Source organism: Sphaeramia orbicularis, chromosome 18, assembly GCF_902148855.1.
Source record: "Sphaeramia orbicularis chromosome 18, fSphaOr1.1, whole genome shotgun sequence".
Classification (NCBI taxonomy): Eukaryota; Metazoa; Chordata; class Actinopteri; order Kurtiformes; family Apogonidae; genus Sphaeramia; species Sphaeramia orbicularis.
In genome coordinates, this window is record NC_043974.1 from 12,279,641 (window position 1) to 12,303,273 (window position 23,633).

The following is a 23,633-nucleotide window of genomic DNA, read 5'->3' on the forward strand; positions in this document are numbered from 1 at the left end:
ACACTCAATGTTGTTCACTTCTCATACATTCCCGTTGCGCTGTTTTCTCATTCGATCTCTGCTCAGTGCATTTGTCCGTAGATGCTCAGCGTCCATGCACTTCAATGGGACTGAGTGGAACAGTTTTTTTCATTGCCTCAAAACTAGATGGTAATTGGATAAATGCTATGATGTTGTCCCGCCCCCGGATGCTCGGCGTCTCTGGGGGTGAATGGAGCTGTGGGCGGAGCTCGGCCGGGCTGGACGCTGAGCTTCCACGTGCTGATTGGAGGATCAGTTGAAAGGCTGAATCCCATTTGATTGGCAGCTATTTTGAGATCTACTCCTTCACTTGACAGAGTTCAGTTTAATACCGTCGCACATTCTGCTGTGAAATCGAGAGAGAAACCACTACGAAATTACTTGTTCATTTCTTGCACTGTAAATAAAACACACTCATTGTACTTCCTTGTTTCAATATGACATAATTTCAACGTTTTCTTGTTTAGTTGGTACAATAAGGTCACTGACCATTTTCTTAAAAAGGAACAGAGGGCCAAATTTATGCTTAAATAACTTTGCTTTTTTTTTTTGTAAGCCGACGATGAGCTTCCCCTCTCTGAAAGACGAGCAGCCGCCACAAAAAACAAAAAGAAAAGAAACACCTGAATTCAATGTGTCCCAATACTTTTGTCCATATAGTGTATAACTTTGGTGATTATGCTACGAGGCTAATGATATGTAAAATAAAAACAGATGAATTGGCCTTTCTTTTTACTGAGACATTGGTCGTGTCTCTTCATAAACGCGTCAGACACACCATGAATTTCACAAACTTCTGAGGAGGATCAAACATGCAAAAGGTTGTGAATTTGACTGATGCAATAACACACACACACACACACACACACACACACACACACACACACAGATACCCACAGATACACACATATACTTCCTCTGTCTCTTTGCATCTCTATCTTTGTCACACACATACACACAGGAAATAAAGCGCAATGTCATTAGTCGACCCATTTCCTTCTAACCTCAGTCACACTGCAGACACCAGAGCAAACCAGTTACTCCCCGGTAAGTTGGTCGACAGATGCTCAACAACCTGCCTGTTTTTTCTTATTTTTGGCTGATTTTTTTTTTTGTTTTTAAGATAACTTTTGGTTTTAATCTGGTCCAACTGGAACTCAGAAAGCCTCTTTCTGCAACCCAAGCACCACCGTAAATCAGAGTGTGTGACTTTGACCTGTTGTGTTTGTTGTGTCTGTGTTCGTTCTTGGTTCAAATATCTTAATCTCTATTTTAGTTTCGTAAAATTCCTTTTGGAACAGATTTAAACGGCGTACATGATATTATTAATGTCAGTTTGTATTTGCTGTACACCTGCGATGTGGAACAGCATGAAGGAGAAAGTTTGATTTCTTCATTTGAACCTTTATTTTTTAATGTTACCTCCTTTCACTTTTTAACGGTTCCTGTTTCTGACCCATTTGGCTTTTGTAGATTTGTTTTGTTTTTATTTGAATTACCTTCTAGTGTATTTATCACACTTTATTCAGCTCTACTAATGTTAAGTCTTGTTTACTGTACAGCATTTTTTGGTTTGGTTGGTTTGTTTGTTAACATTCTAGCAGCAAAACTATTGGTTGAATTTATACCAAATTGAGTTTATAGATTGACAGTGACCTAGAATAGTTGTCAATACATTTTTGGGAAATGTAGGTCAAAGTTAAAATTTTTAATGAATTTAAAAAAAAAAAAAAAATTCCCCATTTACTTATAATGGGTGAAATTTCAAAACTTTTGGTTGAATTCATACCAAATTGACTTTATAGATTTTCAGTGACCCAGAATGGATGTCATTACATTTTAGGAACAGTAGGTCAAAGTTAAAATTTTTTTATGAATTTTTAAAATCTTCCCATTTACTTATAGTGGGCAAAATTTCAAATGTCTGTACCAGCAAAATTATTGGCTGAATTTATACCAAACTGAGTTTATAGATTGACAGTGACTCAGGTGACTCAGAATAGTTGTCTTTACATTTTGGGAAGAGTAGGTCAAAATTAAAATTTTTTATGAATTTTTCAATTTTTTTTTTTTCCCCATTTATTTATAATGGGTGAAATTTCACATGTCTGTAGCAGCAAAACTATTGATTAAATTCATACCAAACTGACTTTATAAATTTCCAGTGACCTAGAATGGATCTCATCACATTTTAGGAACAGTAGGTCAAAGTAAAAATTTTTAATTAATTTTTAAAATCTTTTTTTTCCCCATTTACTTATAATGGGCAAAATTTCAAATGTCTGTAGCAGCAAAACTATTGGTTGAATTTATACCAAATTGAGCTTATAGATTGACAGTGACCTAGAATAGTTGTCATTACATTTTTGGGAAATGTAGGTCAAAGTTCAAATTTTTTAATGAATTAAAAAAAAATAATAATTCCCCCATGTACTTATAATGGGTGAAATTTCAAAACTTTTGGTTGAATTAATACCAAATTGACTTTATAGATTTTCAGTGACCCAGAATGGATGTTATTACATTTTAGGAACAGTAGGTCAAAGTTAAATTTTTTTAATGAATTTTTAAAATCTTCCCATTTACTTATAGTGGGCAAAATTTCAAATGTCTATAGCAGCAAAATTCTTGGTTGAATTCTCACCAAATTGGGTTTATAGATTGCCAGTGATCCAGAATAGATCTCATTACATTTTGGGAAAAGTAGGTCAAAGTTAAAATTTTTAATGAATTTTTTTATATCTTTTTTTGCCCCCATTAACTTATAATGGGCGAAATTTCAAATGTCTAGAGCAGCAGAAGTATTGATTGAATTCATAACAAATTGAGTTGATAGACTGGCAGTGACCCAGAATAGATGCCATTGCATTTTGGGAAGAGTAGATCAAAGTTAAAATTTCTTATGAATTTTTAAAATCTTTTTTCCCCCATTTACTTACAATGGGTGAAATTTCATATGTCTGTAGCAGCAAAACTATTGGTTGAATTCATACCAAATTGACTTTGAAAATTTCCCGTGACCCAGAATGGATCTCATTATGTTTTGGGAATAGTAGGTCAAAGTTAATTTTTTTTATGGATTTTTAAAATCTTTTTTTCCTCCATTTACTTTTAATGGGTGAAATTTCACATGTCTGTAGCAGCCAATCTATTTATTGAATTCATACTAAATTGGGTTTATAGATTGGCAGTGACCCAGAATAGATGTCATTACATTGTTGGAAGAGTAGGTCAAAGTTCAAATTTTTTATGAATTTTTTAAAATCTTTTTTTTCCCCATTTACTTATAATAGGTAAAGTTTCAAATGTCTATGAAAACATCTGTATTGTTTCAATTGCCTTCAAACTTGGCACATATATAGAGGCAACTGATACACTGACATCAGCACATGCATAGACATGATGATATCAGCTGGATCCGCCCCAAAATAAGCTACAATACATGCGAGGGGCGGGGTTTGTTATGCCTGGCAACACTTGTTAAATATTGTTTGACTATATTGAATGCTCAACTAGTGCATTCCAGATAAAGTGGCCATTATTTTCTCTAAAATACAGTGGCAATAAACCTGTCTGAACATTAGAGGAGTGTGGAGATGAAGTGATTCATATCGACTTTATCGAACTCTCGTCGACAGTCAAAAGGGTTTTATTTAGACAGTGTTGGATAACGCAGGAACGCTCCACAAAAAGAAAAGAAGAAAGTAGTGAAGCAGCATCTCTGGCTCATGAACTCAGCTTTGCCCGTCAGGATGTTCAAATCAGATTGCCAAGAGAACACATTCTTTGTTTTGGCCGTAATTTGTTCCACATCTGTGCTTCATTCTCTATCTTGTCCTCCTCTCTGAACCTTGTCCATTCTGATTTTTTGGGCAGAGCTCCATGTACTGAATAATGTGCAGGATAAGAGTGTGACAAATGGTGCAAAGACTGTTCGGTGGGAGATGGGAGCTGTGGTAAAGTGCCGTTTGGTTTGGCTGCATGAACAAGGGGCTGTTAACCCATAAAGACCCAGTGCTACTTTTGTCAGTTTCTAAATTATTTTTTCTCTATATTTACTATTTCCTAAGCAATTTAACACCATTTCTTACAAAACAAGTGGTGCCAGGCCCAACAAACCCCGCCCCTCGCACCTTTTGGAGCATATTTTGGTATCAATCCAACTGATGTCATCACATTTATGCGTGCGCTAATGTCAGCATATCAATTGCCTCTATATACTGCAGAGGCGATTTCTCAAAGACTGCAAGGGAAGCTCGGCTTCCCCTAAAATTACGAAAATTAAATGGTTAAATATGTTCAGTTGTGTTGACATTTCAGTGACTACAAATGTGTTAGAACACGTTCATCTCACAGACGAGTTCGTTCAGAATCACCTTTATCACAAATCAACAGACACGATGTTGTTCACTTCTCATACATTCCCGTTGCGCTGTTTTCTCATTGGATCTCTGCTCAGTGCATTTGCCTGTAGATGCTCAGCGTCCATGCACTTCAATGGGACTGAGTGGAACAGTTTTTTTCATTACCACAAAACTGGACAGTAATTGGATAAATGCCACAATGTTGTCCCGCCCCCGGACGCTCAGTGTCTCTGGGGGTGAATGGAGCTGTGGGTGGAGCTCGGCCGGGCTGGACACTGGGCTTCCACGTGCTGATTGGAGGATCAGTCGAAAGGCTGAATCCTGTTTAATTGACAGCTATTTTGAGATCTACTCCTTCACTTGACACAGTTCAGTTTAATACCGTCACGCATTCTGCTGTGAAATGGAGAGAGTAACCACTACGAAATTACTCGTTCATTTCTTGCACTGTAAATAAAACACACTCATTGTACTTCCTTGTTTCAATTTAACATAATTTCAACGTTTTCTTGTTTAGTTGGTACGATAAGGTCACTGACCATTTTCTTAAAAATAGGACCAATGGCCCTGTAGCTTACCGGCCAAATTAAAAGCTTTGGGAAATGTATCCAGATGCCATTTATTATCACCTAGTTATGTGTATTTATTATATTACAGAAATAGCCCATGTTTTGGTCATATTCCAATCAGATCTGTAAAAAATTCAAATTCCAACTTGATATCATTGATACAGATTTATTGCATCAATCCACATCCAATCTCTTATAATGGGAAAATTTTTCAAAGTCGCACCAAATCCAGAATCAGATCCGGATCCAAATAATTTCACTAACTTTTGTTGACATCATCATAAAGAAGCTGTATACCAAGTTTGAAGTCAGTTGGAATTGTAGTTTCGGAGAAGATGATTGAAATTTTTGTAACGTACGACAGACAATGACAACAGACGACAGACGCCGACGGACACCACATGATGACAATAGCTTACGGCCTTTCGGCCAGTAAGCTAAAAAGGAGCAGAGGGCCAAATTTATGTTTAAATAACTTGACTTTTTTTTTCATGTAAGCTGACAATGAGCTTCCCCTCTCTGAAAGACGAGCAGCCGCCACTGATGTGCTGTATGTGCCAAGTTTGAAGTAAACTGAAACAGAAATGATGTTTTTATAGACATTTGAAATTTTGTCCTGTCTAAGTAAATGGGAGAAAAAAAAAGATTTTTAAAATTCAAACAAAATTTGAACTTTGACCTACTTTTTCCAAAATGTAATCACGTCTATTTTGGGTCACTGGTAATCTATAAACCTAATTTGGTATGAATTCAACAAATAGTTTTGCTGCTACAGGCATGTGAAATTTCGCCGATTATAAGTAAATGGGGAAAAAAAAAAGATTTTAAAAATTCATAAAAAATTTTGAACTTTGACCTACGGTTCCCAAATTGTAATCACGTCTATTCTGGGTCACTGGTCATATATAAACCCAATTTGGTGTGAATTCAACCAATAGGTTTGCTGCTAGAGTGTTACCATCAAACAAACAAACCGAACCAAAAACAATACCCCTTGCCTCCCCTCTGGGGGTGGGGTAATAATCCTCCATATTTTACATTTTCCAATGAAAACTAGGTATTTTCCAATATTTAATGTACTGATCATGTAGATGTTCATAAAAGCTCAGACTGAAGTTGAGGGTTATGATATAAAAAACAGAAAACTGAAGAAAAAGTGACTTTTCTGTAAAATCTATCATTAACTGAACATAAACCAAGTGTGTCCATCCACTGTCATTGATCCAGCTCCATGGGTTTTCCTGGGGAATCAATGTGGTAGAAGATGATGGTGTTTCCATGGTAACTACAGAGCCTCTGAACGTCCAAATGGGTCATATCTGATGACCATGAAAAGATGACAAACTGTATTTTACATGTATTGATAGGATTAGTGGATCAACAGGTATTAAACAGTTTAGCTCAGTAGACAGTGTTTGGGTCTTTATGGGTTAAATACACCATTGACATGTGGAGCAGGATACTCTGAGAACACACCAACATGACTTGATTCACATTATCACGCCCCTTAAACATGAGTGGAGGAAGTGCAACTATTATTTACAGAAGTAAAAGTAACAACACCACAACTATTACCTGTGCATTTCCTGGTGTTCAAGTGTAGTAGTGTAGTGTTCAAGTATTCAGATCAAAGTATTCTTAAAGTGCTAAAAGAAAAGTTGAGCAGAATGACTGCTGGTGTGTTTCATCTTTAATGGTGCAGCTTATTTTAATTATTGTTCTCTTTTGTTTATCTTCAAGGGTTTTATTGGGAAGTTGCCATCTGCTCGCTAGCTTTAGTACTCTGGACTATATCAAATCCAGTCTAATAATTGGCTTTGACTCGAAGCTTCACATGTTTCTACTGAGCTTGGAAGATCTACTTTTATTGTCTGCACTCCAACAGTGTTTAACTCTTTACTTTCCTTTACTTTCACCCTACGAAGTAAACATTTGCATTCCTTAGAGAATTGTATGCTTGCAATTTATATGGTTCATAATATGGATTAATGTGCTTGTTTTAATTGTTCAGACAGGCATCCCCCTAATGATTTCAACAGTATCTGCTGAGTAGCTTGTAGGAATATATGACTGCATCACAAGTTCAATGTGTGATGTTTGGGGACATCTAGTGGTGAAGATGTAAGTTACAACCAGAGGTGAGTCATCAAAGACTCCAAGGGAAGCTCAGCTTCCCCTAAAATTATGAAAATTAAATGGTTAAATATGTACGGTTGTGTTGACATTTCATTGACTATAAATGTGTTAGAACACGTTCATCTCACAGATGAGTTCATTCAGAATCAGCTTTATCAAAAATCAGTGGACTCGATGTTGTTCACTTCTCATACATTCCCGTTGCGCTGTTTTCTTATTCCATCTCTGCTCAGTGCATTTGTCCGTAGACGCTCAGCGTCCATGCACTTCAATGGGACTGAGTGGAACAGTTTTTTTCATTGCCTCAAAACTGGACGGTAATTGGATAAATACCACAATGTTGTCCCGCCCCCGGACGCTCGGCGTCTCTGGGGGTAAATGGAGCAGTGGGCGGAGCTCGGCCGGGCTGGACGCCGGGCTTCCATGTGCTGATTGGAGGATCAGTCGAAAGGCTGAATTCTGTTTGATTGACAGCTATTTTGAGATCTACTCCTTCACTGACGCAGTTCAGTTTAATATCGTAATGCATTCTGCTTGTGAAATCGAGGCAGAAACCACTACGAAATTACTTGTTCATTTCTTGGACTGTAAATAAAACACACTCATTGTACTTCCTTGTTTCAATATGACATAATTTCAACGTTTCTTGTTTCAATTACATAATTTAATCATTTCTTGTTCGGGTTTAATATCGTTTTGTAAATAGTTAAATCAATCATACTGTTGGCTAGGTCAGAGTGACCTAGCTATCAAGTCCCTGGAAAAGACGCCTACTTGGTACGATAAGGTCACTGACCATTTTCTTAAAAAGGAGTGAAGGGCCGAATTTATGTTTAAATAACTTGACAATTTTTTTGATGTAAGCCGACATGAGCTTCCCCTGTCTGAAGGATGAGCAGCTGCCACTGGTTACAACCAACAGCAAACCCAGCCATACTCACTTATAGTAGCAAATAAATAAAAGTTAGAGTTTGTTTTGAGATTTTTGAGGGTTGCTTTATTGCTCATGCCCTAATACATGCAGCATTTAGCATTAGCACAGTGGTTCTTAACCTTGTTGGAGGTACTGGACCCCACCAGTTTCCTATGCGCATTCACCGAACCCTTCTTTAGTGATGGCCAAGCGGGGCGTGACATCATGAATCATATGTAGGCCGTCAGGTCAACCCGGTTTTCATTTCATCGCGCTCAGAACTTTCCGAACCACGCAATTTTGACATAAAAAAAAAGATAATTGCATGTAGTGTATCAAAAAAAAGTTCTCGTTGTACTCCTTCAGTATTTTTGTGATCGTTGTTTTATTACGGCACTAGCTCGGCTTTAGCGTAATACGATTTCCCCATCCGTGATGGTGCATCAGTCGTCACATGATTGTAACTGACCAGTGCGGTGACCGAAAAATGTAAACAAACGCTACACATGGCTGCCTCTGTGGTTAACAGGAAGTAGCAAAAGTCATAACGATGTGGAAAATACTCAAATAATTCATCGTCAGATGAGTGGAAGAGATTATAAACACTTCTGGATGTGTTGTAGTGCTATAAGCAACAACAATACACCGCGTATATTGGATGCCAATCAGAGAAAGAGTCTCCAAAGCCGTTTGTTTACATACACGGACCTAGCCCGACACACACACCCGACTAATGAGTCGAGTGTGTGTCTTGACCTCTGCTGAACCCCTGAGACTGACTCACCGAACCCCTAGGGTTCGATTGAACCCAGGTTAAGAACCACTGCATTAGCATTAGCCTATACCTATATTTTCAGTGAGCGGCCACTGAAGGCGCTTGAGGACCCACTCCAAATCTTCATCAGAGCAGCGTTTAAGGACAATTATGCCATGTTTAAAGCTGCATATGACTTTTATCACAATTTTTTTTTTTTTTTTTCAAATTTGGACAACCCGAGTGATATCCTAATTATCACTAATCCATTAGTCTTTCCGTACTTACGCACCTGAATCATTTCCCTCACGTTGACCAACTTTGAAGATGACTCCATCATAAACACAGTTCACTTCTTTACATAACAAACCGAAATGTCACTCGGGCCTTTTCAGAAATTTAGTCACAAAGTGCACTGTGGGTATGGGAATTCCATGCAGCAGCAATTTCACTGTTTCTTCGTGAGTGTTGAACCCAAATGTCGCCTTTACGTCCATCCACCGACTAGACTCATTCTTTAAAACAACCCTGGTGGACTGTATAGTTTTGCATCGTAGCGATCTGGCCCATTTTCTTGCCAAATCTGTGACAAACCACTTTCACTTCCCACAATGCAATTCACAACAGAATTTCTGAAAAAGGCCCAAGTGTTGATTCAGCTTGTTATGTAAACAAGTGGACTGTGTTTATGATGGAGTCATCTTTAAAGTTGTTCACCGTGAGGGAAGTGATTCAGTAGTGTAAGTAGGGAAAGACCAATGGATTAGTGCTAATTAGGATATCACTTTGGTTTTATAAATTTGAAAAAAAAATTGTGATAAAAGTCATACACTGTTTTAATGAATGGAGTTGAACACCAGACCTTCTCGTTGTGAGGTAGAAGTGCTAACCACTACTCCCCTGGATCATGTCAAATGCTTTACTTTATTACTCTACAACAGGGGTGTCAAACTCATTTTAGTTCAGGGGCCACATTCATCCCAATATGATCTCAACTGGGCCGGACCAGTAAAATAATACCAGTGAAAAAAGTAAAATGACCTTATGATGATGTTTATATCTACATTGTTTCATTAAAAAACTGAATAACGTCAACAATTTGAAATGTCTTAAGAAAAACAAGTGCAGTTTTAATAATATTCTGCATCAGTTTAATAGTTTATCGTTTACAACATACATTACAATTACAAATACAAAAAAACATTTAGTAACAGGAATAATACTGATAATATTGCATTTACTTTTCTCAAGACATTTCATGTTATTCATAAATCTTCAGGTTATTCACTTTTTTTTGGTAAAAGGATAGTTTGTTAATGTAAACATTTTCATGTAATTTTACTTTTTTTTTTACTCTAAAACTAAAATAAAATCTGCAGTTGTCATTATTTATAGGTTATTATGACCCAGTTGAGATCTAATTGGTTTATATGTGTATGTATGGAATCTGAAATAAACTGATTTTTACACTATTGATTGATATCTTCAGTGTAAGTTTTGTATTTCACAAATTCATCCTATGGGCCAGCCTGGACCCTTTGGCGGGCTGGATTTGGCCCCCGGGCCGGATGTTTGACACCTGTGCTCTACAACTAGGTTACTCTACTAACATGGTAGGTGATTGGAAGGCAGTTTAAAAGCCCCACAAAATGTGGTTCTGCGCACTCTGAGTGCTTTTCAAGTTTGTTCTGTTTTTTTTGTTTGTTTTGTTTTTTTGTTTTTTTACTTTTGAAAGCTTCCTCAAAAACCAAGTGCAGTTTTGTTTTATTGCTGCAAGAGTGCACTTACTCAGAGTGTTGTTGTTTACATTTTAGTATGTTTAGCAAAATTACACAAACTATTTTAATTAAAAATGTTTTGGAACAGTCTTTGGGCTAAATTGTTTGTTTTATTTTTGTCCTTTTAGGGCTATGTTTTACATAAGGAAATAATTTGGTTGCACTGTTCAGAAACTTGCAAATTAATCTCAAAGATCAATGTAAAGAATTGTGATAAAATCGTGATTTTATTTTAACAAGTGTTCAGAGAACGCAAACCTCCGCCAAGCACCTCAAATGGTGTATGTGGATCAACTATTTCTTTTAAAATTAAACAGTTTCCAGGTTGTTCCATACAGCAGAAAAAGTTGAAGCTTGGTACCAGTCATGTGTATGTCAAATTATATTAAATTCCAATCAATATTTGTTGAGTTTTAATGAAAAATGTGTGGTAAATGGGATTTTCAATGTTAAATGTAAATGTCCAGAGTCCACATTCCACAGTGGATGTGGACAATTTTGTGCCAGATACAAGATATTGTTCTAAGCTACGGGTGGATCAAATTGGAGGCTAATCGGAGTCACTTTAAATTTTTTATGAATTTTCGAAAATTGCTCAATGATGAGAGAGAGGAAAATGTGAGATTTTGTGACCTTGCTGTGACCTTGAACTTTGGCCTACTTGGCCAAAAATTTAATGAGTTGGTCCCAGGGCCTAGGCCTATCTGTGGGTACAATTTGGTAAAGACGGTTGGAATAGTTTTCCCGTAAAGTTGCTAACAAACAAACAAACAAACACACACACAAACAAACAAACAAAGCAAAGTGATCACAATACCTCCTGGCGGAGGTAACTAGAAAAGCACTCGGCGAGCGCAGACCTCCACCAAGGCAGATCAGTCCCCCCCCCCATTCACCGCCAACATTTAATCATTTGTTCCTTGTGCCAGTATCAACATTTCATGAAAATTTCACCAAAATCCTTCCGTAACTTTTTGAGTTATCTTGCTAACAGATAAAAAGAAGAAAAGCACTCAGAGAGCGCAGACCTCCGCCAAGACAGATCTGCCCCCCCCCCCCCCCCCCCCCCCATCACCATCAAAATTTAAGATTTAATCATTTCTTCCTTGTGCCAGTATCAACATTTCCTGAAATTTTCATGAAAATCCATCCATAACCTTTTGAGTTATCTTGCTAACAAACAAACAAACAAACACACACAAAGCAAAGTGATCACAATACGTCCGGGCAGAGGTAATAAAAGACAGAAAAAGAAAGATAGAAAGCTCAAAAGAAACATAAAAGACAGAAAAAAAAGAAAGAAAGCTCGAAAGAAAGATAACACAAAGAAAGAAAGAAAAAAGAAAGATAGATACAGGAAAAGCACTCGGAGAGCGCAGACCTCCACCAAGACAGATCTGCCCCCCCCCTCCCCCTTCATTTTGTTCATTTTTTTCTTCATTTTGTTCAATATTTTCTTCATTTTTCTTCATTTTATTTTTATATTTTCTTGATATTTCTTCATTTTCTTCATTATTTTCTTCATTTTTCTTCATTGTGTTTTTATATTCACTTTTCTTAATTTTGTTCAATAAGTATATTTTCTTCATTTTTGTGCATTTTGTTCATTATTTTCTTCATTTGTATTCATTTAATTTCTGTATTTTCGTCATTTTCGTGCATTTTGTTCATTATTTCCTTCATTTGTGTTCATTTAATTTCTGTATTTTCATCATTTTTGTGCATTTTGTTCATTTTTTCCTTCATTTGTGTTCATTCTGATGATGTGAGTCCACTCCTCCTTCTGACTGGACCAACCCCCCACCTCCACCCCCGGGATCACCACCAAAATTTAATCATTTCTTCCTTGTGCCAGTATCAACATTTCCTGAAAATTTCATGAAAATCCGTCCATAACCTTTGGAACCTCTTGCTAACAAACAAACAAGCAAACGCGCACACACAAAGCAAAGCGATCACAATACCTATAAACAAACCCAGATGAAAACATAACCTCCAAGATTCCTTGGCAGAGGTAAAAAAAAAACAAAAAAAAAAACAGTCATATGATATTTTTGTCCTATCACCCACCCCTAATCTAAATCAAATGCAGCTCCATAGATGTTGGCTTTAAGGGCGCAGCAGGTTGCAGATAAGGAGGCAACTCTTTGCAGTAATCGAATACTGAAGTCAACTTCCTGCTTGTCACATCCTGGCTGGCTGACAGCTCATATGGTGACAGGCTGTGGTCAGACGCCTAAATCTTACTTTCCATCTGTCGCTTCAGAGGGGACTTTCTGTTCTTTATGTTTATCTTCCCCTTTTCTAATCGTGTCCTGGTTGCACTTTCTTTTTCTTTTTTTTCTTTGTACTGTTTTGTGCAGAGTGCAGATGACATTCTTTCAATTCGTTGCTTATCTATGTCTTCACAAGATAAGAATGTGGAAATATTTGAAGAGCAGCCTCCAGGAAAAAACTACTCCATTTAGGGCAATTATTTATGTCTTGCTTGGCTTTAAAAGAAAATGTTGGAGAGGAATATTCCAATAAAAACACAAATATGAGCTAATTATAGGAACGAGGCAGTGGTTCAAACCATCTTTGGACAGCTTTCTGTACTTGTGCTTTGTCCGTCACATCTTCACAAAATATCACTCCACTTTTACCCAGATTACTTCTTTTATTCACACAGGATCTGAAGCGGGCAAGGAGCGCAGATCAAAAGATGCCAGAGCTCACGTTGAAAAGTCATGGCATTTCAGAAAACCTCAAGAAAACTCCGCTAAACATCAGAGCTGTTGAGATATTTGCCCAAAATATGGCTGAGAGCATAATAGAGCCATTTACGAGTCAAATGGACACGCTGGAGCTGGAGGTGGACCTTCAGGGTGTGGATTTAAAACAGGAGATGCTAGCTGAAGAGTTAGCCTCGACGGTGATCGGGGTCGCTCTGAGGGAAGTATGCAGAGGTCAAAGCCAGGCTTATCTGGATCAACTCGTTTCGGACTCAGACGCAGATGCCTGGACCTCCAGTGAAACCCATCCCCATCACCTGCCTCTGTCCCAGTCAGGGCTCCCCGTTGTGGGATCCCTCGACTACCCCGACACCCCCCCTACCACGCCTCTGCTCCCCGAGCTGGAGAGGAGCCGAAACAGCTTCACCCGGAAGCTGAAAGGAGGTCTGGCAAAGGAGTTTCTGCCTTCGCCTCCTCCTCCGACCCCAAAGGAACAGGATGACGACTCCGGAGCAGTCGCCCACGATCCACAGGTGGAGCTACTGGAACACTTGATGCATTCACTGTCCACAGATGATTTGGCTAGAGACTACTCTGACGCAGGATGTCTCCATATGATAGAGGCTTTTGCAGAGGCTTTGTCTTGTGACATTATAAACTGTGTCGTGGAGAACAAAGACCACTTCGCTGACAGTTGCGATCTCCAGCTGTTAGCCCACCAACTGGCTGAGACCATCATCACGTCTTCCCTGGATGAAGCTACAATGCTTTTCTAGACTTTTAATATGATTGTTGAGATTTGTGAGTTCTGGCTTGTAGACACGCAGAAGAATAACACATCACTCAGCCAAATACTAACCTCAGTAGAGAGCACTTGGCTAACGATATTTAAAGTATTACTGCGATAAAAATATTTGCAACCTCAATCAGGCGAAGAGTTTAATCCTAAAATGCAAGTAATTTAACCCTTTCATGCATAGTGGTCACCACAGTGGACAGCTATTCTCCAGCTGTTCTCTTGTATTTTCATGGGTTTTGTTGTTGTAGTTCCATTTCAGCCAACACAGTGGATGCTTATGCACCATCCCATAATACACTGTAATTCATACCATTACTGTAACTTTGCTGTTCTTGATAAACCTGATCTGCACTAACATGTTTGAGTGTAAATCAATTGCTATTTGTTATTAAACTGTAAGTGACAGTTTTCTTAAACAAAAAAAAACAAAAAAAAAACAATTGTATATTATCGCCATGAAGTGAGTAATAACTAGTACACAGCAAAAATTGGAGAGTTGAAATTTCAGGGTTAAACATTTGAGAGTCAATTTTCACTCTCAAAGTGTAGTTTTAACTCACTGTGAGTTAAATGTCACTAAGAGTTGGAGTTAATGAAAAGAGTTAGTCAAGCCTGTGGAAATTAACTCAGGAGAAGTGTTGTTTTGCGTCTCTCCATAGTTAATTTGCCTGGCCCCTGCATTTCAAACCAGGTGAACCTGTGCAATTTCTATCAGACTGTCACTGTCAGAGAGAAGAAAGAGGAAAAATACATTTTCTAAAAAAAAATAATAATAATAATAATGCATCAGCTTTCTTTGAATCATCCTGTTCACATTGAATTTTAAGTCATTTTTAATGGATTCACTTTTTTTATGATTAAAATTAACACTACTTTCAGAGTGAAAATTAAGTCAAATGGGTGCTATTTTTGTTATTTTCATGGTGTTAATTTAACTCTGTTTGAGTTAAAGGAGAAACTCTGACAGTGTAAATAATAAATCCATATGGGTTCATTTAACCCAGGTCGGTGAGATTATGAAGGGCGGCTGTGGCTCAGCCCAATGACCAAAGGGTCGGTGGTTCGAATCCTGGCTCCGAGTTTGTGTGTGTGTGTGTGTGTGTGTGTGTGTGTGTGTGTGTGTGTGTAATTGTAAAGCGCTTTGGGCACCATGGAGGTGTAGAAAATGCGCTATAAAAGTTGAGTCCATTTACCATTTTTGCACTCCTGTGAGTGTTGGTGGTTAAATCAGTTAGTGTTAAGTTAACTCAGGTTTCTGAGTTAAAAAGGCAACTCTGGCATAGTGTTAAATAATTAACTCCAGTGAAAATGGTAATTTAACTCTGTATAGTGTGGACCTATATAAACTCTGAAAAAGAGTTAAAATCAACTCTGTGGGAGTTGATTCAACTCTCCAATTTTTGCTGTGTATTAGAGTATGATCAAATGTGAGAAAACATCAGATGACCTGCATTAAAAAAAAAAAAATCATAGTTTTCACACAGTTTATCTCTTTCTGATATTGCATTTTAAATGCATGTTTCTTTGCTTCAAAAATTAAACACATGGTGTCCAGCTGAGTGGACATTTTTGTAACTCCATGAAAAATAGGTTCATTAAAAAAAATTCAATCTCATTGTTTTTTTCATTCCTAAAGAGGAATAAAAGCACTCAGGAAAAAAAAATACTATAATTCTCATAATTCATGCATGAAAGGGTTAGCGCAAAAACCAACAAAAAACAAGTAGTATCAGGCACGACAAACCCCGCCCCTTGCACGTATTGTAGCTTATTTTGGCATCGATCCAGCTGATGTTATCATGTCTATGCGTGTGCTGATGTCAGCATATCAACTGCCTCTATATACGTGCCAAGTTTGAAGGGAATTGAAGCAAAATTAAGGACTTTATAGACGGGAAATTTCAAATTTTAGAAGTACAGTAAATGCTACAAATTTTCAGCAAAATTCATAAATCTTAGTATATACTGAGCAATGATAAAAACAATAGAGACAAATGTAACAAGCGGTGCCAGGCACAACAAACCCCGCCCCTTGCACATATTTCACCCATTACATGTAAATGGGAAGATTTTAAAAATTCATTAAAAATTTAAACTTTGATCTACTGTTCCTAAAATATAATGAGATTCATTCTAGGTCACTGGAAATCTATAAAGTTAATTTGGTATGAATTCAGTCAATAGTTTTACTGCTACAAACATTTGAAATTTCACCCATTATAAGTAAATGGGGGAAAAAAATCTTTTAAAAATTCATAAACAATTTTAAGTTTGACCCAAGGTTATTATCGTTAATGAAAACTAATGAAATGACGAAAACTAGAATTGAAAAAACATTTTCGTTAACTGAAATAAATAAAAACTATAATTAAAAGAAAAAAATGATAACTAACTGAAACTGTATTGTGTGTTTACAAAACTAACTAAAACATCTAAAAATTATGGATAAAATTCCGTTTGTTTTTGTCTTTGTCAACGTCGGATTGATACAAAAGCGATTTATTTTGCTTTAGTAATTTTAGCTAGCAGCACCGTACGACACTTCACGGTCCGTCACTTCTCGTCACTTGTCGTTTAGAGTCGTCTTCTGGTCCCCACTCTACCTGGAAACATGGAGACTAAAGTTGTGAGTCCTGTCTGGGATTTATGTGAATACGATGGCGAAAAAGATAAAAGATATTAAAAAAAAACCCAAAACTAAGCTAAAACTAAGCATTTAGAAAAAAATAAAAACTAATAAAAACCAACAAACCTGCTCTAAAAACCAATTAAAACTAACTGAATTAGAGAAAAAAAAGTTAAAACTAAATAAAACTAAACTATAATGAAAATTCCAAAACTATTGTAACCTTGGTTTGACCTACTTTTCCAAAAATATAATGACATCTATTCTGGGTCTATTTTTAATCTTTAAACCAGGGGTGTCAAACATGTGGCCCGGGGGCCAAATGCAGCCAGCCAAATGGTCCAGTTCGGCCCCTGGGATGTTTTTGCCAAGTGCAAAAATTCCACAGTCTTGTATTGAATTAAGCAAAAAAATTTAGCTTGAATTAAGGAAAAAATCTTGAATTAAGCCAAAAAAAATCTTCAATTAAGTAAAAAAAATCTTCAATTAAGCTAAAAAAAAAAGTCAAATTTAGCAAAAATCTTGAATTAAGCCAAAACAAATCTTCAATTAAGTAAAAAAAAAAAAAAAAAATCTTCAATTAAGCCAAAAAAAAATCTTCAATTAAGTAAAAAAAAAAAATCTTGAATTAAGCCAAAAAAAATTTTCAATTAAGTAAAAAAAAATCTTGAAGTACACAAAAAAAATCAGTCTTCAATTAAGTAAAAAAAATCTTGAATTAAGCCAAAATAAAATCTTCAATTAAGTAAAAAAAAAAGCTTCAATTAAGCTAAAAAAAATGTCAAATTTAGCAAAAAATCTTGAATTAAGCCAAAAAAATCTTCAATTAAGTAAAAAAAATCTTGAATTCAGCCAGAAAAATCTTCAATCAAGTAAAAAAAAAATCTTGAATTAAGCAAAAAAAAAAAAAAATCTTCAATTAAGTAAAAAAAATCTTCAATTAAGCGGAAAAAAAATCTTCAATTAAGGAAAAAAAATTTTGAATTAAGCACAAAAAAATCTTCAATTAAGTAAAAAAATCTTGAATTAAGCAAAAAAAAAAAACTTCAATTAAGTAAAAAAAATCTTCAATTAAGCCAAAAAAAAATAAATAAATAAAAAATCTAGAATTAACAACTTAAACTTTTTTCTTTGTTTTAGTGCAAAAAATAACACTAAATTATGAAATTACTTACATTTACAAACTATCCTGTAACACTAAAATGTGAATAACCTGAACAAATATGAACAACCTGAAATGTCTAAAGAAAATGCAACCCAATTTTAACAATTTTTCTTCCTGTTCCTCAGTGTTTAGTGTCTTTGTAGATCTGATCCATAATGCACATGTAGAAATGGTAAGTTGAGGAATAATATTGTTAAAATTGCACTAAATTTTCTTACGTTTTTTAATTTAAATTTCAGTTTTTTCAGGGCTTTTTTTTTTTTTTTTTGGATAGTTTATAAAAGTAAGTATTTTCATAATTTAATGGGGTTTTTTACACTAAAACAAAGACAAAAATTTGCAGTTGTCATTATTTATAGGCTATTATGTCATTATTTTTCTGGTTCGGCCCACTGCAGATCAAATTTATCTAAATACGGAACTGAACTAAAATGAGTTTGACACTCCTGCTTTAAACCAAATTTTGTGTGAATTCAACCAATAGTGTTGCTGCTAGAGTGTAAACAAACAAACAAATAAACAAGCCAAACCTAAAACAATACCCATTGCCTTCCGTTTGGGGGGGGGGGGGGGGGGGGGGGCAGGATAATTAGCTTCACAAATTGTTAAGGCTAACAGTTGAATTTTGATGTCTAACAGTAATAACCATAAGTGTCCTTTAGATGGCAGCACAGGAGTAATGCTGCACACAGGGGTTAAGTACATAACTGTAAAGAAACCAACCAAATCCTGGTTATATCAGCACCAAACCTGAACTCAACAGTCGTTTTAAATGTATTGTGAATAAATGCGTACCCTTTTGCATCCTGCTTCCTGTTTTATTTAGCTCTATGTTATGTTTTGGTCTTATTTCACTGCTTTAACTCTTTCACAAGTGATGGTGAACTACCAGATGGGGGACTGAAGGCTGATATTTATTGTCTTTTCATGTGTTAAACCATTTAAACAGCTGCTAGCAACTAAAAGCATTTCCTGATCTAAAATGTTAATCCACTAATTTTATCAATACATTGAAATATTTAAGGTAAAATGCTCAGCTTTTCACTTGTGTTAGGTATGACAAATGACAACAGTTGTAGACTTGTTTTTCTCTGTTTTGATATAATAACCTTTGCATTTACTCCAAGCTTCTATAAACATCTACATGATCAGTAAATTAAATACAGGAAAATACCTTATTTTCAATGAAAAATGCAAAATACACAGGGTAATGGAGTAAATTGAGCTAAATCACTGAGTAAAAGTTCAATATAGAGGAAATTCTCTGTAAGGATTAATATGTTATCCTGAAATATTGTGCCATGAATCCCAAATACAGTGTTGGAAATTGACTTAATACCTTTGGAATATGTCTTGAAACCTTCTTTTTCCCTTAAAAATGACATGCACACTGCAAAAAAGGCCTGTAGAAAAAGTCGAAAATTAAACTCATTATTTGGTTCAAATGTCTTATTTCAAGTAAAATTATTTGCCAGTGCAGCTTGAAAATGATCAAGTTTTCTTAGAATAAGAAAATACTATCTAAGAATATAATCATATTAATCATCGCATTTGTGATTTAATGGAAAAGCCGACATTACGCACTTCTTTTTTTTCGACATTTAGTAACAAGTGTTCAGAGAACGCAAACCTCCGCCAAGCACCCCGAACAGTGTGCATGTGTGGATCGACTATTTCTTTTTAAATTAAACAGTTTCCAGGTTGTTCCATACAGCAGAAAAAGTTGAAGCTTGGTACCAGTCATGTGTTTGTCAAATTATATTAAATTCCAATCAATATTTGTTGAGTTTTAGTGAAAAATGTGTGGTAAATGGGATTTTCAATGTTAAATGTAAATGTCCACAGAGTCCACATTCCACAGTGGATGTGGACAATTTTGTGCCAGATATAAGATATTGTTATAAGCTACAGGTGGATCAAATTGGAGGCTAATCAGAGTCATTTTGAATTTTTTATGAATTTTCGAAAATTGCTCAATGATGACAGAGAGGAAAATGTGACCTTGCTGTGACCTTGAACTTTGGCCTACTTGGCCCAAAATTTAATGAGTTGGTCCCAGGGCCTAGGCCTATCTGTGGGTACAATTTGGTAAAGATGGTTGTAATCGTTTTCCCGTAAAGTTGCTAACACACAAAGAAACAAACACGAAAGCAAACAAACACGCACAGCAAAGTGATCACAATACCTCATGGCGGAGGTAACTAGAAAAGCACTCAGAGAGCAGAGACCTCCGCCAAGGCAGATCAGTCCCCCCCACCTGATTACTACCAAAATGTAATCATTTGTTCCTTGTGCCAGTATCAACATTTCCTGAAAATTTCATCCAAATCTGTCACAGACAGACAGACAAACCCCAATGAAAACACAAGAGAAGCACTTGGAGAGCGCAGACCTTTGCCAAGGCAGATCAGTGCCCCCCCCGCCCCACCCCGATCACCACCAAAATTTAATCATTTCTTCCTTGTGCCAGTATCAACATTTCCTAAAAATTTCATGAAAATCCATCCATAACTTTTTGAGTTATCTTGCTAACAAACAAACAAACAAACAAGCACGCACACAAAGCAAAGTGATCACAATACGGAGGTAATGGCGGAGGTAAATATCGGTAAAGTTTTGCGCAGATATCCAATGAAAAAACGACTAGTGTCTCTCCAGACTTAAAAATTGACAAAACATTCAGATAAAATATAGATGTTACCTCCAAGCCACACACACACACACACACACACACACACACACATGTTCTGACCTTGCTGCAGTGTGTGATAGTCCCTTGGCTCTGATACATAATATGTCATGGAATGCTTACTCTGAACTTTTAACTCCCGCTGCTGATCGCCATTATGTCTTCACACCACGGGATGCTAACTGGCTAACACACACACACACACACACACACACACATGCAGAGGGATCCACGTGCACACAGATAAGCTGCAGGGCTGGGCAGGACAGCTGTGGTGTCAGAGGGGAAACACACACACACACATCTGGATAACCGCTTGTTGTGTTGTCAGGTGGTGGTTCGCTGCCAGAAAGCGAGGGGAGACAGAGGGAGGAGGTGGAAAAAAAAAAGTGTGATGACACATGGAGGATTTATAGCAGGAGGGCTTCTATATACAACGGGAAATAAATGGCACTGGTACTAAATCACTTTATCTGTCCTAGTAGAGACAAATAAATTTAATTAATCAGTTGAATTTATTCACACTTATATATTACAGTGATAAAGTACGCAAAAAAATATATCAACATATATTTTACAGGATGAAGATGAGAATCCTTTAAATTATGCTTATTCTGAAGCATACTCTTTTTTCTACTTCGCACTAGCATTAAGTATATTTTCTGACGGTTTCAAATGATATAACACTCAGATTCTTTACTTAAAGCTGTCGGAGCCGAAATCAGGGGAAAAAAAAAAAAAAAAAATTAAAATAACATTCCTTCCTTCTGCAAACAATTAAATCGTAGGAAACAGAAGTAATGTAGGCAAACATGAAGACACTGAGCCTGTTTTCATGACCATAAAAGTCCGATAACTGGGAGTAATCGGATAATAATAATGAAATCTAACGCATTTACATCTAATTAACCCTGTAAAGCCTGAACCATTAAATCATTGACAGACTACAAAAGCAGAAACAACCCCCCCCACACACACACACACACCCTTGCCAATCACCACCAAAATGTAATCATTTGTTCCTTGTGCCAGTATCAACATTTTCTGAAAATTTCATCAAAATCTGTCCGTAACTTTTTGAGTTATCTTGCTAACAGACAAACACGCAAACAAATAAACAAGAAAATCCCAATGAAAACACAAGAAAAGCACTCGGAGAGCGCAGACCTCCCCCAAGACAGATCCCCCCCTCCCCCGATCACCTCCAAAATTTAATCATTTCTTCCTTGTGCCAGTATCAACATTTCCTGAAAATTTCGTGAAAATCCGTCCATAACTTTTTGAGTTATCTTGCTAACAGACAAACACGCAAACAAATAAACAAGAAAATCCCAATGAAAACACAAGAAAAGCACTCGGAGAGCGCAGACCTCCCCCAAGACAGATCCCCCCCTCCCCCGATCACCTCCAAAATTTAATCATTTCTTCCTTGTGCCAGTATCAACATTTCCTGAAAATTTCGTGAAAATCCGTCCATAACTTTTTGAGTTATCTTGCTAACAGACAAACACGCAAACAAACAAACAAACAAACAAACAAACAATCAAACACACAAAGCAAAGTGATCACAATACCTTCTGGTGGAGGTAATAACCTCCTTCGAAAAGTAAAATTTCCATTTCTTTGAAACTGGAGCCTTTATTGGTCCTTCTGAACAACCCAAAAATTGTTCTAAATAGCCAAGTGTTTTTAAATAGTTACATTATTGTATTGCTTTTTTTCTTGTGGAGTTTCTCTTGTGTATTCTCAGTGTTGTGCTGCTTTTGGAATCTCAGTTCCTGAGGGCTCTGCCCAAAGGATCAATAAAGTTCTATCTAATCTAATCTCATTTTCTAATCTCATCTAATTTAATCTTCTAATCTAATCTAATCTAATCTAATCTAATCTAATCTTCTAATCTAATCTAATCTCAGCTAATCTAATCTCATCTCATCTAATCTTCTAATCTAATCTCACCTAATCTAATCTAATCTAATCTCTGACAAAAAAAATAGCTTGCACAAAAAATATTAAAAGCCTGAGCCATTAAATCACTGACAGAAAATTCCAGTTCTTTGAAACTGGAGCCTTTATTAGTCCTTCTGAACAACCAAAAAAAAGTTTTTTTAAATATCATTTTCCATTTATGAGTTAAAATTTGTATCATATTTGATACATTGGGTCTCAATGCTCAAATATTTTTATTTTTGAGCAAACAAAACATAATGTAACGCAAACATGTCTAACTAGAAGCACTCGGAGAGCGCAGACCTCCGCCAAGGCAGATCAGTGGGCCCCCGTGCCCCCCCCCCACCCCCAATCACCACCAAAATTTAATCATTTATTCCTCGTGCCAGTACTGATCATGTAAAGGGCTTCAAAACTCATGTATCAAATATGATACGTTTTGCGTTAGAGGGTTAAGAAATGTGATAATCAAAAACCCTGGTTTAGACACTTTAGTCCATTAATGGATTTCTTTTGGAGTATGTATGTACGTACATAGTGATGGCAGATTTAAGATTCCTGTTGTCTTCTGCTCAACTTTGACTCCGTAACTTCTATTTTCTATGATTTTAAGTGTGTTTACACATGCACAGGTGTAAAAGAATAAAATAAATCTGATTAACCTGTATACAAGCAGGAAGACATCGGAGTATTGGGGAGAAATCCAAATGTGTTAATCTGATTTGTCATTATTAGATTACTGCTGTTATCCAATAAAACATATCAGATTATCTGGTTTACACGGTCACTTAAATAATCTGGTAACTCCAGAAATCAGATAATGATTGCAGTATTGGTGTGCACTTATATTAATTAATTGTATTATTAAATTATTTAAATCCATGTTAAAGACCCACCTGTTCTCAGCTGCATTTGAATAGAGTTTTTATTAATCAGATCAGATCTGCACTGTTTCTTTCAAGCTTAAACTTTTTATCTGTTTTTTGTTTTTTTATTTATTTCATGCTCATACTTTTTATCGCTCCCCTGCTGTGATGCTTTTAATATTTGATGTAAAGCACTTTGAATGGTCTTGTACATGAAATGAAGAAATCCAATAATAGACTGAAACGCCTAAATCAGGGGTTTTTGGATTATCGCATTTCTGAAGTGCATGTA

General features: G+C 36.3%; 1 protein-coding gene across 1 annotated transcript; it reads left to right on the plus strand.

Annotated features, from left to right (window-relative positions):
• Window positions 1-990: 990 nt before the first annotated feature.
• LOC115438241 (uncharacterized) lies at window positions 991-14,330 on the plus strand. Its single transcript, XM_030161685.1, has 2 exons — window positions 991-1,068; window positions 13,207-14,330. The coding sequence occupies exon 2, from the start codon at window positions 13,240-13,242 to the stop codon at window positions 14,023-14,025; it is 786 nt and encodes a 261-aa protein (XP_030017545.1). The 5' UTR covers window positions 991-1,068; window positions 13,207-13,239; the 3' UTR covers window positions 14,026-14,330.
• The last annotated feature ends 9,303 nt before the right edge of the window (window positions 14,331-23,633 follow it).